Source organism: Gopherus flavomarginatus, chromosome 8 (genome assembly GCF_025201925.1).
Source record: "Gopherus flavomarginatus isolate rGopFla2 chromosome 8, rGopFla2.mat.asm, whole genome shotgun sequence".
Lineage (NCBI taxonomy): Eukaryota > Metazoa > Chordata > Testudines > Testudinidae > Gopherus > Gopherus flavomarginatus.
The window spans coordinates 99,616,049-99,636,785 of NC_066624.1; the positions used below are offsets into that span (position 1 = coordinate 99,616,049).

Here is a 20,737-nt window from a genome sequence, read left to right on the forward strand (position 1 = left end):
AAAATGAAGCTGCCCTGGCTTAAATTGTTTAGACCTCTGTAATATTGCTGGTGTTAATTTGTGCAAGTGTCACTAATTGGTCATTTTAGTGACTAAGAAAGTAAGCAATAAAATGATCAATAAAATATTTCTGGATTTATTTCATTACGTATGTTAAGAGAAGAAACAATAATGGATTATTTTCTTTCTAGGGAAAAAGAAACAATGGTTTCAGAGAATGTTACTTCGGGAGCCAAAAGCATTGCAAGTTGACTAAGCTTTGTCCAGCTGTGGGCTACACCTTCAGATTAGCAGCTCAAAATGACATAGGTACTAGGTAAGTTATTTCTTATCAATGTTATCTCTGCCATGGCAAGGCATTCAAAAGACTTAACTCTAAATGACAGTATCTGTACTGAGAGGGTGATTTTTTTTCCCTTTGGGCTCTCTATTAAATGGCTGAAGTTTTATTGCTCTACAAATAGTGCTCTTAGAATAGATCCTCTGAGAACTTTCGCTTGTCTCACAGGGAATTGACTTGAAGTTTTCAGAATGATGAAAGGGATCTAAGAGGATGGACCGCTTTGGAGGTGTTAGATGATATTTTGTGGCCTGTTTTTAATACCAAAATAACATATATCTGTTATTAAAATTCCCACTAGGGATCTCGGGGAACCAAAAAAAACAACAAACCTGTAGAAGTTGTTACAGATTTTGAAAAGAATCCTACTTTTTTTTTTAAGTGATGTTCCTCTGTCATCTTTCAGCACTACAGCAAAGTTTGTACTCACTTCCTCCTTTGGCAAGCCTTAGGTGGCTCAGCCAGCAGGAGAATAAAACAAATGGAATAGCAGATAGGGGCAAGAGTGGGTTAACATTGCTCAAGGGGGTTTTAGCAAGGTGGGTCCTAATTCTCCATTCCCTCGCACCTGCAGTTAAGTTCAAGCCTGTGGAAATTGGTGGGAATCAGAGGGAGCTTTGGCTAATGGGTTTTGCAAGATCAGGGAGCTGCTAGAAACCACTGGACAGAAGATGAACAGCTAGAGCTCCAGAGTATATCCAGTAGTTTCCCTGTGTGGGGATTTTAGCTGGCGCAGAGTTTGCCCGCATACAAACTCATTGGAGGAAGAGGGACGTACACTGAAGAAGCTAAAATAATTTTTGAATCTTACAAAAATACTTATTTTTAAAATTATTAGTCCCTTTTCATTGTTTCGTGACTTAGAATGTTCAGCTGAGGAGGGAAATAAATGAATGAAAGAAAAAGTACAGATACCCAGAGAGATTCATATGTGTGTGTTTCTGAGGGGAAAGTCTGCCCTTTTAAAAGTCCTGAAAATGCAGCTCCTAGCTGTATATGGTTTAATAATGTCTGTCTTCTTCCTCTAGATATCATTGGCCTTTATTTCTCAAGAGTTTGCACATGGATTCCCTTATCCACATACCCCGAGAGATCAGCTTTTCTCTCTGAAACAGCCCCTCTTTTATCAGCAGAGGTGTAATATAAATGAGAGGGGACTGCTGACAGAGCACTGTCTGTGAAGGGTCCTCCATTTTGGAACATGTCCTCCCTATTGCTGGTTTGCCAGATCCCAGTTTTGTTAATCTTCTGGATGTGTTCCAAAAGCCAGTTTTTCTCACATGATTGAGGTGGGAGTGAGCTGAGGGTTGGGGCAGTTATATTCATGGTCATTCCTTCCATATTATAACTCTTTTAGTGGAGAAGCTCTAATGCTTTCATACTTTGGAGCAAGGAGTGTGCTAGGGTCAGAGAACTGCCGTTTGCTGTCCCCGTGAAAATCCACCAAAATTTGACTGATAGTTGTCTCAAAGTAGCTATTTGCACTTACCTCAGTAGAGGTTTGTTAGAGGCTAATTGAAAAATTCTCCAAACATTCCATCTCCATTGAGCTTGTTCTGCCCCCACAGAGCTCTGTTCCACCCTTGAGAGCCCACTGAGCATGTTCTGTTCCGGGGCTAAGCAGGACTATTTCTCCAGTTGCTCCTTAGCATTAGCCTGCTGTGGAACTGAGAGCAGATAGATAGTCTCTCTAACTGATCCTCCTGCTGGAACCCACCTAGTATGGAGGAAAAGGAAGCAACCTGACTCAGGGATTATCTTCACTTACAGGGCTACAGCAGCACAGCTGTAGCGCTTTAATGAGGACACTCCTACACCAAGAGGAAAGCGTCTCCCATCGGTGTCGTTAATCGCTCTTCCCAAGAGGTGGCAACTATGTTGATGGGAGAAGTTCTACTGTCAACGTGACACTGTATGCATGAGGGGTTAGGTCAATATAACCACATCACTCAGGAGGTGTAGATTTTTCACACCCCTGAGCAATGTAGTTATACCGATGTAGGTCTGTAGTTAGGCCTGGGTGAGGAGCGGAGGGGGTTGGAGAGGAACAGGCTAGCAGAGGACAGACCCACAGTACAGAACCTGGTGGGGACAAGAGCAGAAGGGGAGTGGGACAAGAGCAGAGGAAAATAGAAGCCGGAAGGACAGGAACACAAGGGGACAGATTTGTCAAGGATATATGAGAGGGGACAGGAGCAGAAGGGTCTGTATCTACTAGAACACACTTCCCTCCAGACCAGGAATGGAATCCGCATTTCCTAAGTACTAATATTCCTCTGTTCTCAGCAAATACCTCTGAAACCTACTCGCCAAATGTGTCTCTCATCCTCTTCTAATGGCTGTCCCACACAGAGGTTAACAGACTTCTGCTACTCACGATTACTCTGTTAGCTCAAGTGGGAGAGGTCTGTTTTAATCAAAAGGTTCAAACCCTGCTAAGGAACCATGTTAATATGGCACCACATAAAGAAATTTCTGATTTTTTTTCCCATTTGCTTTTTTGAAAACTGAGAAAATAACACACAAAAATAGGAAACCTGAAGATTGCAATATCAAGCACACAAAAGTTAGGAATGCTAGAATTGAGGTTGCCTGGTTATATGCCTTATGAGACGTCTTTAATTACATGATCTCACATTGTATTTTCCACACAATGCCTGCCTTATTCAATGCACAGGATGGACCATGTCCTGGGGATGAATCAGGGTTGTGTAGTGAATGGGGCTTTTGTCTGCAGGATCCCTGCCTCATTTGTTGCAGAAGTTTGAAGATGTGTAGCAAATTCAGCATGGGGATGCAGGAAGAGAACCCTGGTCTCATGATTAAGGCAGTTAAATGTTGTTCTGGAGAATTGGATTCTATCTTTGCCTTTTGCCAGAGAGTTTCTATGTGATGCTAAGTAAGTCATTTAAACCAGAATTTCATCGCTGGCTAATAATTGTGTGTTCCTGATTTTCTGTGACCCTAGATTGAGTCACCTGGGGCCAGGTTTGCGGAAGTGCTGAGCACTCACAACTCCAACCGAAGTACATAGGAGCTGTGCTTTGAACCCAAAATCAGTAGACACTTTTAGCTTTATTCATTCTTGTGCTTCAGTTCACATTTTTAAAATGGAGTTAATAATACCTTCCTACCTCACAGGGAGATAATTTATGTTTTTGAAGCACTCTGATGGTGATGAGTTCCATAACAATATCCATGAGGAAGTTAATAATTCACTGTTTAGTACGGGTTTTGAATGGAGTGCAGTAAATAAGGCATAGAGGCAACTCACTGGAGAAAACAATTACTGACTAACTGCTCACTCAGAGAGCACCATCCTTCCTGTGTGCACTGAATGAGACAGAGGTCCTGTAGAAATGAATGCATGCAAACATGTCCTTAAAAATTGTGTTATAATGCATGTGGACAAGGGGTCTGAATTAAGGTTGGACAGGCATTCTTAATTCTGACATTCCCTAACTTTTGAGTGCTTGACTTTGCAATCTGAATGTCTTTTTACTGTAATATTTTTGTATGCGCTTATATATAGTTTATATACCTATGTTTTCTAACAATATATTTCTATACCAATATATGCAAACAATGCATTTTGGAAAAAAGTTATGTGATATCTTCTTTTTCTCTGTTCCTGTACAGTGGATACAGCCAGGAAGTGGTGTGCTACACATCAGGTAATATTCCTCAGACCCCTTCTGCACCAAGATTGGTTCGAGCAGGTGTCACGTGGATCACATTGCAGTGGAATAAGGCAGAAGGATGTACACCAGAAGAAGTGATTTCTTACACCCTGGAAATTCAGGAGGAAGATAATGTAAGTTCTGTGTTAGTAGTATTATAAAGTGGATAGCATGGACCAAATTCTTTTCTCACTTGTACAGGTGCAACCCCATTGAAGAGACTATTCCCTGTATTATTGAGAACATATCTGTTCTGATATTTACATAGTTACTGTACAAGATCTCACTGAAGTCTCCTCAAAAGAAGGATGAGTTTAGTAGAATGCTTTGTATTTAAAAAAAAAAAAAAAAAAAAAAAGAAGGCCAGCGTCTGAATTTAGGAGATATTTCCTGGGGTGCACCACCAAAACGAAAAGCTCCTCTTTTTCTTTTAACCTGTCTTTATCCAAATAAATTCTGTGTTTCCAGTTCCATTTGAAAAAACGGCTTTCTGTTACATTGAGAATTCACTAGAAGCAGTTTATCATTGATTAAGGGTGTGATCCTGCAAAGACCTGAGCTCTCCTGTGAAGTGCTGAATGCCTTCAACTCTGATTGTAGTCAGGTGGAGATGGGGGCGCTCCACATCTCGTGCAGTGCTCAACATTTTGCAGGATTGAGCTGTCTGATTTACTTGGCTGTTTATGCCTGAGTCACACAGAACGGAGACCTTGTAGACTTAGCAAAGTCAGGTACAAGTCTGTAATGGAGAGTCGTGCAGAATCCCACTTAAAAATCCACAAGGAAAAAGTCATAGGATTTGGAGTAATTCATCCTTAAAACAATTCAGTCTGCCACATTCTGCCTACGTCTATGTATGATGCTTGCTTTCTGGAATAGACTGTCGCTTGCATTTCTATTAAATATATTAAACTGTTAACTAAATTGCTTTCTTACGCTATTTTATAGCAAAATGGCACATGATTTAGCTCAATTAATCACTCCACCTTTTTAGAAAATAGTTACCATGACAATGGTAGATTACAGAAAACAAGAGAAACTTTTGGAATCCATACTGACACAATGAATCGTAGCTGTATTTGATACAAATGTCATCTATACATGCTGATGATAATATATAGAAATTTGGTTTGTTCTTGATTAAAACTTTAGGATAGCGTGTTTCACCCAAAGTACACTGGAGAAGAGCTAACCTGTACTGTGAAAAATCTCAGAAGAAGCACACAATACAAATTTAGGGTAAGCTTGTTTGTTTCTTTCCTTTTTCTGTTGCAGCGCATTTTGAAAAGATCTGCATGACGAGAACCCCATAACACTGAAAAACTGAGCTATCAAACACAAATCCTTCCTCTGATTAAAACCTGATAGATGTGGAAAAAATGTCTTCTCCTTTGATAGCCTCTTTTCCAATGATGATAATGTTATAGTTAAAATGTTTTACATCAGACCATGTTGATTTCTTAGACTATTTGAGGAGGATACAGTCCTTTGTACCACAGAGTGTAATCATGAAGGGTTTGCCCTGTAGATTTCACTCCGTGCACGTGGAAGAGGTGCTGAGTTAAGGGCTTGTGCAGCAGGGGTGCTGCTGGAAGGTGTCCTCGGAGGACAAGGTGTCAACACGTAACAGCATGACTTAGGGCTCCAGTGATTCTTGTGGTATAACTCTCTCAGGTGGCCAGTCTGTACTGGTTACAGAAACTGGGACAGAGAAACACTGTTCTTGGAAAACAGACAGGAACACTGAAACAGGCCCTGAAAACAGGGACATTCCCAGCACTCAGGGAGACAGGTTCACCCAACATATGGAAAATGAAACTTTCCCATCTGTTATGTGTGAATTTCTGATTGTCAAGCAAGATTATATTTAATGTCCTGTGTTTTCTTCTTCTAGTGGTAGCGCTAGCTAAGATATGTTTTTATAACTCATAAAAATATATCTTTAACTTATAACAAAATTCAGAAGTTTGTCTCATTAATACAGAACTTTGAAGATGTCAAGGACTATACAAGTGCTGAGTGTTATTTACTAATAAAAATGCCCAAGATTACTATGTCTGATTTTTATGCAAGAGAGATGCTAAATATCTGCTCTCTAACATAACAGTCCAGGCTGTCAGGCCTTTGAAAAGCCCATGCCTGTAAATTTATCATTTCTCCACAAGGTGGCATCACTCCATTCACTTTTTATTGCAGGTACTGGATATTTTGTGGAAAGAGGCTATTACCTCTAAAGTTCTTATCCACTCGGCTTCCAGCACATAACCATTATTTTACAGAGTAAATATCTGAAAACAGCTTTGTTTAATTTTTGTATGAATATTGTAAACTCAAAAGAGGGTAAAATTTCTTTCATCTAAAGAACATGCACTACAATGTCAGTGGGTCAAAGATGAAGCAAAAAGTTTAGCACAAAGAGGTTTGCTTCAGGCAGTAAAGGCAGTTTATGCCACATAAGAATATGTAAAATTACATGAACTTTAGAATCAGGATGTCATGGATGGACTGCCATAGTATTGTGCTCTTTAATTTAGCATGGTTTGTGCTGGATGATTGTTGCTATTCCTGTAGCTTCAGTTTAGCAAGTTACTTTTATACTGAAACTGGGCTTTTCGAGGCTGGACTGAGAGTGCAGTGCTAACACAACCCAAGACTGCATGATGATCTGAGACAAATGTTGATGTTGGTTCCTCCCTCCTAAGCAGACTGGGCAGCATACTTAGCCTTGGGCTGATCTTACATAAGAACGGTCAAATCAATGGTCAGCCTAGCTCAGTATCCTGCCTTCCGACAGTGGCCAATGCCAGGTGCTTCAGAGGGAATGAACAGAACAGGCCAGGCAATCATCAAGTGATCCATCTCCTGCCGTCCACTCCTAGCTGCTGGCAAATAGAGGCTAGGAATACTCAAAGTGTTGTGTTGCATCCCTGACTATCCTGGCTAATAGCTATTGATGGGCCTATCCTCCATGAACTTATCTAGTTCTTTTTTTGAATGCTGTTATAGTCTTGTCTTCCTCTGTCAACGAGTTCCACAGATTGACTGTGTGTTCTGTGAAGAAGTATTTTCTTTTGTTTGTTTTAAACTAGCTGCCTATTAATTTCATTAATTGCATGACCCTTAGTTCTTGTGTTATATGAAGGAGTAAATAACAATTCCTTATTCACTTTCTCCTTACCAGTCAAGATTTTATAGACCACTATCATATCCCCTCTATCATATCCCCTCTTTTCCAAGCTGATAAATCGCAGTCTTTTTTAATCTCTCCTCATCCAGAAACTGTTCCATACTCCTAATCACTTTTGTTGCCCTTATCTGTATCCTTTCCAATTCTAATATCTCTTTTTTGAGATGGGACAACTAGATCAGCAACCATATTCAAGATGTGGGTGTACCATGGATTTGTACAGTGGCATTATATGTTCTGTCTTATTATCTATCACTTTCCTGATTGTTCCTAACATTCTGTTAGCTTTTTTGACTGCTGCTGCACATTGAGCGGATATTTTCAGAGAACTATACACAATGACTCCAAGATTTCTGCTTGAGTGGTAACACCTAATTGAGACCCTATCACTTTGTATGTATAGTTGGGATTACATTTTCCAATGTGCATTACTTTGCCTTTATCAACACTGAATTTCATCTGCCATTTTGTTGCCCAGTTTTGTGAGATCTCTTTGTAACTCTTCACTGTCTGCTTTGGACATAACTGTCTTGAGTAATTTTGTATCATCTGCAAATTTTGCCACCCCATTGTTTATCCCTTTTTCCAGATCATTTATGAATATGTTGAACAGTGCTGTCCCTCGCACAGATCCCTGGAGGATACTACTATTTACCTCTCTCTATTTTGAAAACTGGCCATTTATATCTACCCTTTGTTTCCTATCTTTTAACCAGTTACCAATCCATCAGAGCACCTTCCCTCTTATCCCATGATTGCCTATTTTGCCTAAGAAATTTTGGTGAAGGATCTAGTCAAAGGCTTTCTGAAAGTCTAAGTACACGATATCCAATGGATCACCTTGTCCGCATATTTGTTGACCTCCTCAAAGAATTCTAATAGATTGATGAGGCATGATTTCCCTTTACAAAAGCCATGTCGACTCTTCCCCAACAAATTGTGTTCATCTGTGTGTCTCATAATTCTGTTCTTTACTGTAGTTTCAACCAGTTTTGCCTGGTACTTAAGTTAGGCTTACTGGCCTGTAATTGCCAGGATCACCTCTGGACCCTTTTGTTAAAAATTGGCATCACATTAGCTATCCTCCAGTCATCTGGTACAGACGCTGATTTAAATGATAGTTTACACATCAGTTAGTAGTTCTGCAATTTCGCATTTGAGTTCCATCAGAACTCTTGGGTAAATACCATCTGGTCCTGGGAACTTGTTACTGTTTAATTTATCAATTTGTTTCAAAGTGTCCTCTAATTATACTTCAACTTCCTCAGATTTATCACCTAAAAAGAATGGCCTCACATTCTCTGCAATGAAGACCAATGAAAAGAATCATTTCGTTTCTCCGCTATGGCCTTATCATCCTCGAGTGCTCCTTTAGCACCTCAGTCATCCAGCAGCCCCACTGATTGTTTAGCAGGCTTCCTGCTTCTGATGTACTTAAAAAAAAAATTGCTGTTAGTTGTTGCGTCTTTGGCTGGTTGCTCTTCAAATACTTTTTTGACCTGCCTAATTGTGCTTTTATACTCGACTTTCCAGAGTTTATACTCCTTTCTATTTTTCTCACTAGGATTTGACTTCCAATTTTTAAAGGATGTCTTTCTGCCTCTAGCTGCTTCTTTTACTCTGATATTTAGCAATGATGGCCCCTTTTTGATCCTCTTACTATGTTTTTTAATTTGGGGTATACATTTAATTTGAGGCTCTCTGGTGTTTTTAAATAGTTTCTATGTAGCTTTCAGGGATTTCACTTCTGGGACTGCACCTTTTAATTTCCATTTAACTAGCTTCCTCATTTCTGTGTAGTTCTCCTTTCTGAAGTCAACTGCTGTTGTGATGGGCTTCTTTGGTGTTTTCCTCCCCATAAGGCTGTTAAATTGTATTGTATTATGGTCACTAACTCTTCACTTAATGTTGTAGTTATGTTCCTGAAAAATCCTACTTTAAGCAAAACAATGTTAAGTGAACCCAATTTCCCCATAAGAATTAATGTAAATGGGGGGGATTAGGTTCCAGGGAATTTTTTTGTGTCAAACAAAAGACTGTATTTTATATATACATGTATGTATATGCATATATATATATATAAAATATGTATACACACACACACACAAAATAAGTTTTAAACAAACAGTTTAATATTGTACACAGCAGTGATGATTGTGAAGCTTGGCTGAGGTGATGAAGTCAGAAGATGGAAGAGGGTGAGATATTTCCCAGGGAGGGCCTTACTGCTAAATGATGAACTAGCACTTGGCTGAACCCTCAAGAGTTAACACATTGTTATTAATGTAGCCTCACACTCTACAAGGCAGTACGAATGGAGGGAGGGGAGACAGCGTGGCAGAAAGAGACAGACACACACACCGTGTGAGAGACAGAGATGCGCTTTGCCCTTTTAAGTACGCTGACCCCACTCTGAGTACACTGCCTTTGCCAGGAAAGCTCCCACCATCCTGAGCCTTGTCATGTTGTCTGCTCCCTCCCCCGCGCTCTGTGGAGATGAGGTACAGGAGCGAGGGGGAGGGGGACACCCTGACATTAGCGCACCCCTCTTTTCTCTCCTTGCACCGCAAGCAGGAGGCTTTGGGGCTCCAAGGCAGAGGCAGGAGCAGCACACGGCAGTAGGGGGAGGCCCAGCAATTGACAGCCTGCTGGGCAGCTGCCTCACAGGGAACTTAGGGGAGCTGATGGGGGACTTCTGGTCCACCCTGGTTCCAAGCCCCCACCAGCTAGCTCCAGCGGGCTACTCTTTCCGCAAGCAGTGAACAAAGCAAGCGGCTGCCAAACAACGGCATCAGGGAGCATTGCGCAACTTTAAATGAGCATGTTTTCTAATTGATCAGCAACGTAACAATGAAACAACATTAACCGGGATGACTTAAGTGAGGAGTTACTGTTTTACCAAGAAGTTCAGCTATATCTACCTCTTGGACCAAATCCTGTGCTCCACTTAGAGCTATGTGAAGAATATCCTCTCCTCCTGTGGGTTTCAGGACTAGTTCCAAGAACTTATATCAGTTTCTAGTGATACACACGCTCCCTCTCTGCCATCTGACTGCAAGGAGTAACATTAACTGGCTATGGAGGGAGACCCATTCAACTTTCTACCCTCAGCAGAGAGAATCTTTGTAATTTGAGGCTTCTGATGGAAGAGATGATTGAAAGGGGATTTACCAGGGGATTAGCTGAGGCTCCCAGGTAGAAAAACTTGCTAGTTTATATTTATAATTAGTATTTGTAATAGTTGATTCAATATTCAATTCCTATGCAACATATTTAGAGCTGAATCCTGAAGTCTTTACTCAATCTAGCAAAATTCCCACTGGTGTCACTCGGAGTTTTTCCTGAGTAAAGACTTCAATATTTGGTCTATAGAGCATATATTTCAGATGCATCTTTTGTGCTTCAGTAAGTGCAGATTAGCATATGTTAGGTGTGTCTGTAACTCTCCTCATGTTTTTGTTGCTCTTGTTCCGTGTTTGTACAGCACATGCTGTAGGGTGACCAGATAGCAAGTATGAAAAAATCGGGACGAGATGGGGGGGTAATAGGAGCCTATATAAGAAAAAGCCCCAAATAGCGGGACTGTCCCTATAAAATTGAGACATCTGGTCACCCTAACATGGGGTTCTGGTCCATAACTTGGGCTCCTAAGCACTATGGTAATACTATACAAATAACAGTAATACATTCTCAAACGACCATTATTTATCTTCTCTGCGGATAAATAACCATGGATGGCCATGTGACACTTGCTTTAAAAAAGACATTAAGAATTTTCTTATCTTAATTTACTACAACAAAGTACTGGTGGGACCATAGAAAAACTCAGATGGTACTTACTAATGAAACAATTTTATGATCAATTACCTATTGTTAGAATCGTACACAATTTGCTGTGACTTGATAGTCCTGTCTATTTTAATAAGCAATATTTGAATGGACTATATTAGATTAATTCGTGCAAAGCTGCCAGAAAAGAGAACTGAATAGTTACATTAGTTGTGTTTTTGTTTCAGCTGATTGCTTCTAATGTGGAAGGAAAGAGTTGTCCAAGTGAAATTTTGGTCTGCACAACAAGCCCAGACAGGCCGGGGCCTCCTACCAGACCTGTTCTTAAAGGGTCAATAACATCTCATGGCTTCAGCGTTAAATGGGGTAAGCTAACGCATTCAGTTTGCTGTAACACAATGTTCTCATGGCATAACGTATATTAAGTGTAAACAAAGCCTATGCGAATGGCACATTAGGCTCAGATTTCGCATGCTGCTTCTCAGCCCAAAGGTGAATCTGTTGAGAAAGTTAGATAAGCATTTGACCATTATGAGAGATGCCTGAGCCTGTGGTGAAAAGCCGTGACTTTTTCATAATCAGAGAGCTCACAAATATTTTTAAAGTGAAAGTATAGTGGTTCAGCTATCTTCTCCCCCCGCAACTCTCTCACACACAATCCTTTGAGACAATTCACTGATTCTCCATTGTGTGTGACATATAGTTCAGGCTTCCTGTCCTTGCGTTCAAGGTCCTGTATCATGTATATCCTGCCCCCATCCCAACCTATCTGCTCTACCAATGATGTTAGTCTCGATACCCTTCATAAATATCTGTTTGTCTTCTTCCGTGCTCCTTTAGTGCTTTCCTGCCTACCAAGTTTCCTCCGTCAGATCCCTCCTAAAAACTTACTTCTGCTGTCTTGCCTATGAGAAGTGAAATGGACAAGAAAGCTTAAACAAATAATGTAATGCAGCAGCCTACGTACATCCACGCCTCAGCAGTCTTCTTAATGTCACCACTGTTCTCCCTCTCAACTTCCCCCACACCTCAGTTTGTCTGTTCATGATCCTTTGTGGACATGTCATGTTGCACATAGAATGTAAGCTCTTTGAGACGGGAACCTTTGGTGAGGTGACTATGGCTGCTCTTAAACGTGTTACAATGATGATGATAAAGGATTCCAGACATCAGTTTTGAAAACCAGACACCCTGGAATCACAGCTTTGCGTAAACATTAAAAATACATGCCAATAACTTGTGATTCCACTCAAGTAGCAAGAGAAGAATATTTGAGTCAAAATATGTGATATGGTTAACAAATCAACAGTGTATTCTAAGATTCCAAGTTGTCTGGAAATGATATGTAGATTGAGAGTGGATCCTAAAATCATCATCTTTGGAATTATGAATGCCACATTTGGCAGCGTCTAATTATTTTTATCATCAGCTTTTATCTTGTTGATTCAGTCACACAGCAGCTATTTGCAGTAAATATCCTGTTTTGGGTTATTTGTGCCCTAATGAATCTGTTACAATACGGATAGTCCATTAGAATAAAATCTGCAAGGTGCTGACCGGTGAGCCTTTAACACCATGCAGCATTAGGTCTTTATGCTGTAATTAGTACATCTGACAAGTGCTTTCCTTACTAGATATATATGTGTGATTTTGTAGGATCAAAATCTGTCCTTGTATTCTTTATTTTCTTGTAGATTCCATTTTTCACATCTAATTTATTAACAAAAGTGTTGCTCATTTTTCAGATCCTCCACAAGATAATGGCGGTTCAGAAATCCTAAAATACCTATTGGAGATTTCTGAAGGAAATTCTGAAGGTAAATTTGACAAGAATCTATCTATTCCAATACATTGTGGTTATATGTATTTTACGGTTAAAAAACCTGGCTTTTTCAGCTTTTAATATTTTTTTTAATTAATGTAATACAATTGTTTCTTGTATCATTGTTATCAAATACCATAGATGATATTATTAGATAAACAGTTTAGTCTGGCATCTGTTCTGTATCCTTTATTAATTTTATCAAACATTAAATATAAAACCAAATTTTACATTAAAACGTAAAATGAAAATAAAAATCTCTGGCCTAGGCTATATCTGCACTACAGACTTCTGCCTGCTTGGCTATGTCAGTGAGAGGTGCAAAGAGGTGTGATCTGTGGCAGCAGACATCCCTAGTGTAGATGCAATAATACAGGCAAAGAGCTGTGCTTTTACCAGTAAAGCTTGTTTTGCTCGTGGGGTGTTGTTTCACTATATCAATAGAAAGACATCTTTGCCAGTATAGCTATTTCCATGCTAGGAGCATTTTGCTGGTATAGCATACTGGTATTTCTGTACCAGTAAAGTGTTCCTAGTGTAGACACGGCCTAAGTTAAAATGTTATTAAACTGTTTAATGTTTGCTATCATTAATTATCATGGATTCCTAGGGCAGGCTATCTAAATTATGCATGTGCCATTTGTGCCTGGTTAAAATCTTATCAATTTATAGAATATTATTACTACTAATATAATATCATTATTATTACATTGTATTTCTGTGCACCTTTTTCCTAAGACTTCAAACTTTAATGAATTAAGCCCCCACTGCTTAAAGTGGGCGAGATGTGGGGTGCAGGCAAGTGCAAGGGGTTGCAGACCTGGAAAAAATAGTAAAAATCAAGCAGGATTGCTGAAGGGTGAACATTAACAACTGTCTTATTAAATCTGCTGCTCCCAGATTGTCATAGGATTCTTCTCTCCCCCGCCCCCCCCCCTCCCCGCATGCGCGCGCACACGCTTTTCTCAGACCATTTTAAGCACTGCAAACATCTATGTGAAGTAGGTGGTATTATACCAATTTTATTGACAGGAAAACTAGACAACAGAGGTAAAGTGACTTATCAGAGACTACCCCACAATCCAGTGACTGGAGTACTTTGACTGTGGCCCCTTTTTAATGGAAAATAAAGTGATCTTTAAGTAGGACCAGATTGTGGCTGCTTCTTACATAAGTGCTGAGGGGAAAACATGAAGGAAGAAGCAAGTGGCCCTTTCTCCTTTTTGCATCCCATGTAAGAGCCAGCCAGACTTGCTGATCTGCAGCTTAAAGTGCCACCTGTTCTGGCCTACAGGTTGGATTATGCTGACACCGAGTACCTGGGTTGTTTGTGTTCGTTTTGGAGTTGTTCATGTTTTTACATGTCTCTGTCCCTTTCTATAGGACAGTGAAATTTAAGGTTCCAGGACTATATTTCATTTGATTTTTAAAATATTTCTTTAAGCAATAATAATATAGTCATTAATAGTGTATGAACATTTTATTTTCACAAAACAAGGTTTCAAGTATTTGTATAAAACCATGTTAAAAATTTTCTTTCTCGTATATAACTCCCTTGAGGAATAGTAGCCATGTACAGAGAAAGAGAGAGAGCGCGCATTGTTTTCAAAACCAAACTTGAATGAGTTCATTTAATTTTACAGCAAATCAGTGGGAAGTGGCATATAGTGGATCTGCTACAGAATATACCTGTACTCACTTGAAACCAGGCACTTTGTATAAACTCCGAGCATGCTGTATCAGCACTGGTGGACACAGCCAGGTAAGAATAGTTTGACACGGAGAACTATCATTTTTGTATTTTCCAGAGCTTCACCTAGCCCTGCATTTTAGTTTTGCTTAGTTTTTACATTTAGATTGCGAATATTTCTGCTATAAATAATAGATGATGTACTTGGCTAAAATTGTAGTATCATTGATACAGTAAAAATGTCACTGATTTCCATTAATGCCCCTGTGCACGTTACTTCATTTTGAAAAATGCTGCTATCTTTGTGCATGCAAAATCTGGGCCTTGTAGTTTAGCAAAATACAAATTAATGATGTTCTACTTCATATTGAAAAAATTCTAAGTATTCCTATGTTATTAAGGCCAGAAGGGGCCTTTATGATGATCTACTCTGGCCTCCTGCATAATATGGGCCATAGAATTTCACCCAGTAATTTGTTCATACAGCTATTTTATTTTTATGCTTTCTGTGTAGTTGTTCATAGTTTGCCATTGTGTTCAGACATCTCCCTATTTCAGTTTATTGTTCGTTAAATATATTTAGCAAAAGTATAAATGAAAAGTGTTATGGATTTCTCAGTTTGACTGGCTGCTGTTTGAATCTTGCATGTGTGTTTGTGACTGACTGGATCCACGTGGATTCAGATGCTCCGGAATGTAGTGTATGAATGCACTATGTTCATTTCTCTACATAATAACACTAACAAAGATCCTGATCCTGCAGACTTTACTTACTGAAAACTCCCTTTGACTTCAGTGAGTGTACTCACTTGCATAAAGTTAAGCATCTGATGATTAAGTATTTGAAAGCTCGAGGTAATATTGTTACTACAGTAGAGGGCTGCACAAACTAGTGGATGCGAGTGACTCTTCTCCTCTAGGGTGCATATGAGGGATCCAAACCTTATTAGCTGTTGTGCTATAGGCTCCTACTGGAACTCAGGCTCCCAAGGCACTTTTAAAAGTATTGCCCTTAGGTTTGAGGACACCATCGGGGTGCATAGTGTACCTAAGAAGAAATGCTTTTTCAGGGATCAACCATACGAAATATAGGAGGGAAAGGAAAATAGCATTTTTGAACAGAATGTTATCAAAAAGAAGTTCTCGCGGCTGTTACTGACATTGTCCTACCATGAAAAAATCATATTTTAAGTTTAAGGCCAGAAGAGTCAATTAGATCATCTAATCTGACCTTCTGTATATCACAGACCATTAATTTTTCACACAGTTACCCTGGGTTATGCTTGACTAAAGCACACGTTGTGTTAGGCTAAAGCATATCTTTCAGAAAGACATCCAGTCTTGATTTGAAGACATCAAGAGAGGGAAAATGCACCTCTTCATTTGGTAGTTTGTTGCAATGATTAATCAACATCAATTTAAAAAAAAAAAAGCCTGATTTCTCATTTGAATTTGTCTAACTTCAGCTTCCAATTATTGGTTCTTTCTTATGCCTTCCTCTGCTGTATTAAAGAGCCTTTTAGTAGCCGGTATTCTTCAGAGCTCATTTGTACACAGTATTCTTGAGAGTCATGGGAAATACAGTAAAAAATCCTTTACTAAAATATTCACGAATACTAGTGAAAACAGTATATAAATGATGTTAATAAAAACGTGTCATGCTCATATTAGTGAAATATTAACAAACCACTTCGTAGTCTCTGATTCTACATTTTTCTTACTGTTTCTTTTTTGTCTGACAAGATAGTATTTTTTTAGAAATTTCTTTGTTGTTAAGATCATGACTCACATCATTGTCCCAAGTTCATAGATGTGTTTTCAGCATAATTACTAATCTTAGGTCATATTCTTTTCCAGTGTTCTGAAAGTTTACCCGTCCGTACGCTTAGTGTTGCACCGGGTCACTGTCGGCCACCAAGAATGTTGGGAAAACCAAAACACAAAGAAGTTCAGCTACAATGGGGTAAGTGATCAGTACTTGCAGCCATTCTGAGTTTTCAGGCAGAAACCTGGTTTGAAACTATGTATCTGGAATCAGAGGGTAGCCGTGTTAGTCTGGATCTGTAAAAGCAGCAAAGAATCCTGTGGCACCTTATAGACTAACAGACGTTTTGGAGCATGAGCTTTCGTGGGTGAATACATCTGAGGAAGTGGGTATTCACCCACGAAAGCTCATGCTCCAAAACGTCTGTTAGTCTATAAGGTGCCACAGGATTCTTTGCTGCTTTTATGTATCTGGACTAAAACTTCAGCCACCATTTAAAGAATGAATTTACTCTCAAGATCTAAAGACTAAGTAAGTTGCTATAAATTTAAAATACGTAGAAGATTTCGCATTCTGATTTTTATTACTTGGTTTGTGTCAAATTTCAGTAGATGAAACAATACATTTTAGGTCATGATTCAAAGTCCAGTTAAGTCAGTGAGAGACTTTTCATTAACTTCAGTTTTGTATCAGGCTCTTGGAAATTAGTTGTCTTTATTTTTTCTTTGGGTCTGATACTGCAGTCTGTTCCCACTGAAGTCAATGCGGAGTTATGCCTATGTCAGTTACTATAAGATCAGGGTAACAAAGTTTCTGACCATTGTTGGCCTTTCCTTACAAAAATATGACATCACTTGAAATCCATTTTATTTCACTGTGCTCCGAGCCACAATGTTCTACTGTTTCACTCAGAATTTCACACAATAATTTATACTGAGCCAGAACACATTGAAGATATTAGGTGAATTTTTATTTTAGAGTTTTTATTAAGGCAAAGGTGCAATAATACTAATATACTAAGTTGACGTGACCAGCATAGTTCTATAAAAAGCAGCTCCTTATCTGTTCAGTGAGAATGAAATAGTAATTGTGGCATTTTAGATGGTCACAGCCCGATGTTAAATTATATGTTAGAAGTGTCTAAGGTCATGTCTACACTTACCTCCGGAGCAATCAATCCCCAGCGGGGGTTGGTTTATCACATCTAGTGAAGACATGAAAAATCAACTGCTGAACGCTCTCCCGTTGACTCCGATGGAGCGAGAAGCATAGGCAGAGTCGACAGGGAAGCGTCAGTAGTTGACCTACTGCAGTGAAGACACCACGGTAAGTAGATCTAAGTATGTCAACTTCAGCTACATTATTCACATAGCTGAAGTTGCGTAGCTTAGATCGACACCCCCCCATGCCTCCTCACCCCCAGTGTAGACTAGGCCTGAGACACTATTACACTCAATCTGTCTCAACACCATTTCCATTTTACAAATGTATCTCAGATCCAGCATGAAGTCTAAGTTGCACTCGTGTTCCAAGTCTCACGTTAGTTTGTAGCAAACAGTACTTTGTGGCTGAGCCCCACTGTGCAGAGCTCAGCACTGGGTAGCTGGAGTGACAGGTAATAGTGTATTTTCTGAAGAGCCATTCAAAGGAGATGAATAGCCAAAATAAAGCCCACGATATCGGTGAGCTGTTAAAATAATGAAGCTTATGGACTGTCTAGGTGATTCTTGCACACCTCAAATCCCTGTTGATTCCGCCAAGGCTTTTGAATTGCTCGGAGAATGCAGGACTGAGCCTTCCTCCCCATCTGTAAAATGAGGATAATGACACTGAATTACCTTTAGTAAAGCGCTTTGAGATCTATGGATGAAAAGCATTATGTAAGAACTATGTATTATAATCATTTAAAAGCCAATTAGTCCATTCCATTATTGGTCTGCACAAAACTGTGTGTATTGACAGCAAAATTAGCCCCGATGAGCTTTTTATGATATATTTCCTTATTTTAAGGTTACTTTAAAAAGTCACCATACGCTTATGTTTTCATTTAGCAATATTAGTGTAATTATATCTTGTTCTGAAGGAGGGTACAGTTACTGTTTCATTGTTTTCCAGAAGCTGGAAATGGGCGACAGGGGCTGGATTACATGATGATTACTTGTTCTGTCCCTTCCCTTTGAAGCACCTGGCATTGGGCACTGTCAGAAAACAGGATACTGGGCTATATGGACCTTTGATCTGACCCAGTATGACCAGTCTTATGTTTTTATGTTTTATGGCTTTGCAATTAAAGGAAGAGCAGATATCAGCCCCCAATGTGCAGTAGGATACCATGGGGCTTGTGCTTCCTAACAGTGGAGTCCATTGACATAAGTGGGCCTTCTTGTAGCATTAGAATAGCAGAGTAGCAGAGCTTTACAACATGGGACCCATAGCTATTGCTAGCTGCGGGTCTGATCCTATAAATAGTTAGACATGAATAACTTGATGCACATGAGTGATCCCACTTACATGTCTGGGTATGGAACACTTATCAAAGAGGCAAAATCATTAGAGGTGGTACGTATTTGTGGTACAAAGTGAATCAATGTATGATAATCATCATGTACACCTTGACTTTATATCAACAATAAATAAATTTTACTGATTCTTTCTAGACGTTCCTATGTCAGAAAGTGGTTGTCAAGTCTCAGAGTACAGTGTGGAAATGACAGAACCAGAAGAAGTTATTTCTGAGGTGTATCATGGCCCTGATCTAGAGTGCACAGTCAGCAACCTTCTTCCTGGAACAACATATCGGTTTAGAGTGAGAGCTTTGAATGACGGAGGGGTAAGGTTTAATGTTCTGCACAGCATGAACAGCAGTGTCTGAAGAAGGATGCCAGAATAGGGTTTTTTTTCAAAACATTTCTTAACATGTATATGGGAGAGCAGTTATCCTGGCAGTGTATACACTAGTTCAGCTATAGCTGGTGAGTGGAAAGATGAAAGGGAAAGGAGAATGTGGAAAAGGAAAAAAGTTGAGAGAAAAGGAGGTATCTGGGAAAGGAGAAAAGTGGAGAATAAAATGAGAGAGTTGGAAAAACTCAGTGCATTGAGACTCAGAGGGCCCCATCGAGAGTGGCCCTTTAAAGCACAGTTGAGAATGGCATTTCTGTTTAAACATAGGTTCAGCTAAACTGGTCTACCATTTAAAGTGTGTTAGAACCATACTGAAGAGATATATTGGCCCACACATTTTTAACAACAACAAAAAAGATGTTTACCTTTATAGAGGCAAATTATACTTGAGTAGGGTGACCAGATGTCCCATTTTTAAAGGGACAGTCCTGTTTTTTGGGGCTTTTTCTTATATAGGTGCCTATTACCCCCTACCCCTTGTCCCGTTTTTTCACAGTTGCTATCTGGTAACCCTATAATTGAGTAATTTCAAATAGGTCTTTGGACAAGTAGGGAAAACTTGTTTTGTTCATTAATAGTTTTTAATGGACTTTAATTTAACATAGGGTACGTATATTTTTTCAGATTCCTCGTAAAACCTACTTACCTAATCCCATTAGGAAATTAAAAGCCTGATCCTGTGTCCACTGAAATCAACAGAAGAATTCCAGTTGATTTCAGTGTTGGATTGGGCCCTGTCTTCTTTTGTCTGAGCATCGTTCCTAGCATTTTGAAAATATATCCTCAGTGGGACCAAGTAGTCTAATGCATTGCTTACTCTGCTATCAGACTGCTCACAGGAAATCTATTAGGTTTCTAAAGATTTGTATGCTTCAACAGCAGGGTCCCTGCTGACAGTGACTCAGCTCTTAATAACGTAAAGCTTTTAAATAATGCAGATCATGGGAGGAAACTACCAAAATTAGTTTAGGTATTTGAAAAATAAACGGTACCTACAAATTGATAAGAGATCAATTTCTTTCTTATGTATTAATTAATTGTGTGTATATATCAAAGTCTGATTTGCTAACTGTTCTGACTGACATAAAAGCTAAGAGAGAGCCATTTCCCATGAACTAGCTTTGGACTGATGGTGTTTTAAGCAAACCATGTATTCTCATTAAGCAAGTCTACTTCTAAACACACCAGTGAGGTGAAGTGAAGCATGCCAAGATAAGGAGTACATTGGTAAGGGGTACATTAGAGGCCTAATCTCTCTTCAAGAAAATGTGTTACATTAAGAATATTTCTATGTACAGCCTATGAAAACCCATTGCACGTGTGTGTGTGTGTGTGTGTAATATTTTTTTCCACCTCTTCTAGTATGGGCCATATTCTGAAGCTACAGAAGTTACCACGGCAGCAGGACCACCCGGCCAGTGCCAAGCACCTTTCCTTTCCTTTGTGTCTGACACATGTGTACTTGTAAGCTGGGAGGTAAGACAAACACTCTTTGTGTGTGTGATTTCCTTCTTGCTTGTCCAAACTAATGTGATCATCAGTACTTGGAAGCTAATTCAAGAG

General features: G+C 39.4%; 2 protein-coding genes across 3 annotated transcripts in view; one reads left to right on the forward strand and one right to left on the reverse strand.

The window, feature by feature from the left end:
* NCEH1 (neutral cholesterol ester hydrolase 1) overlaps positions 1 to 20,737 on the reverse strand; it is an 824,131-nt gene that overhangs the window by 546,953 nt on the left and 256,441 nt on the right. The gene's annotated exons all lie outside the window — the stretch shown is intronic.
* Positions 1 to 20,737, forward strand: part of FNDC3B (fibronectin type III domain containing 3B) — a 337,214-nt gene that overhangs the window by 232,538 nt on the left and 83,939 nt on the right. Inside the window, exons 11-19 of the mRNA XM_050965815.1 lie at positions 192 to 316; positions 3,980 to 4,154; positions 5,173 to 5,259; positions 11,224 to 11,362; positions 12,742 to 12,813; positions 14,462 to 14,580; positions 16,366 to 16,471; positions 18,931 to 19,103; positions 20,537 to 20,650. Of these exons, the coding sequence (XP_050821772.1) occupies positions 192 to 316; positions 3,980 to 4,154; positions 5,173 to 5,259; positions 11,224 to 11,362; positions 12,742 to 12,813; positions 14,462 to 14,580; positions 16,366 to 16,471; positions 18,931 to 19,103; positions 20,537 to 20,650 (1,110 nt within the window). The remainder of the gene's footprint in view (positions 1 to 191; positions 317 to 3,979; positions 4,155 to 5,172; positions 5,260 to 11,223; positions 11,363 to 12,741; positions 12,814 to 14,461; positions 14,581 to 16,365; positions 16,472 to 18,930; positions 19,104 to 20,536; positions 20,651 to 20,737) is intronic.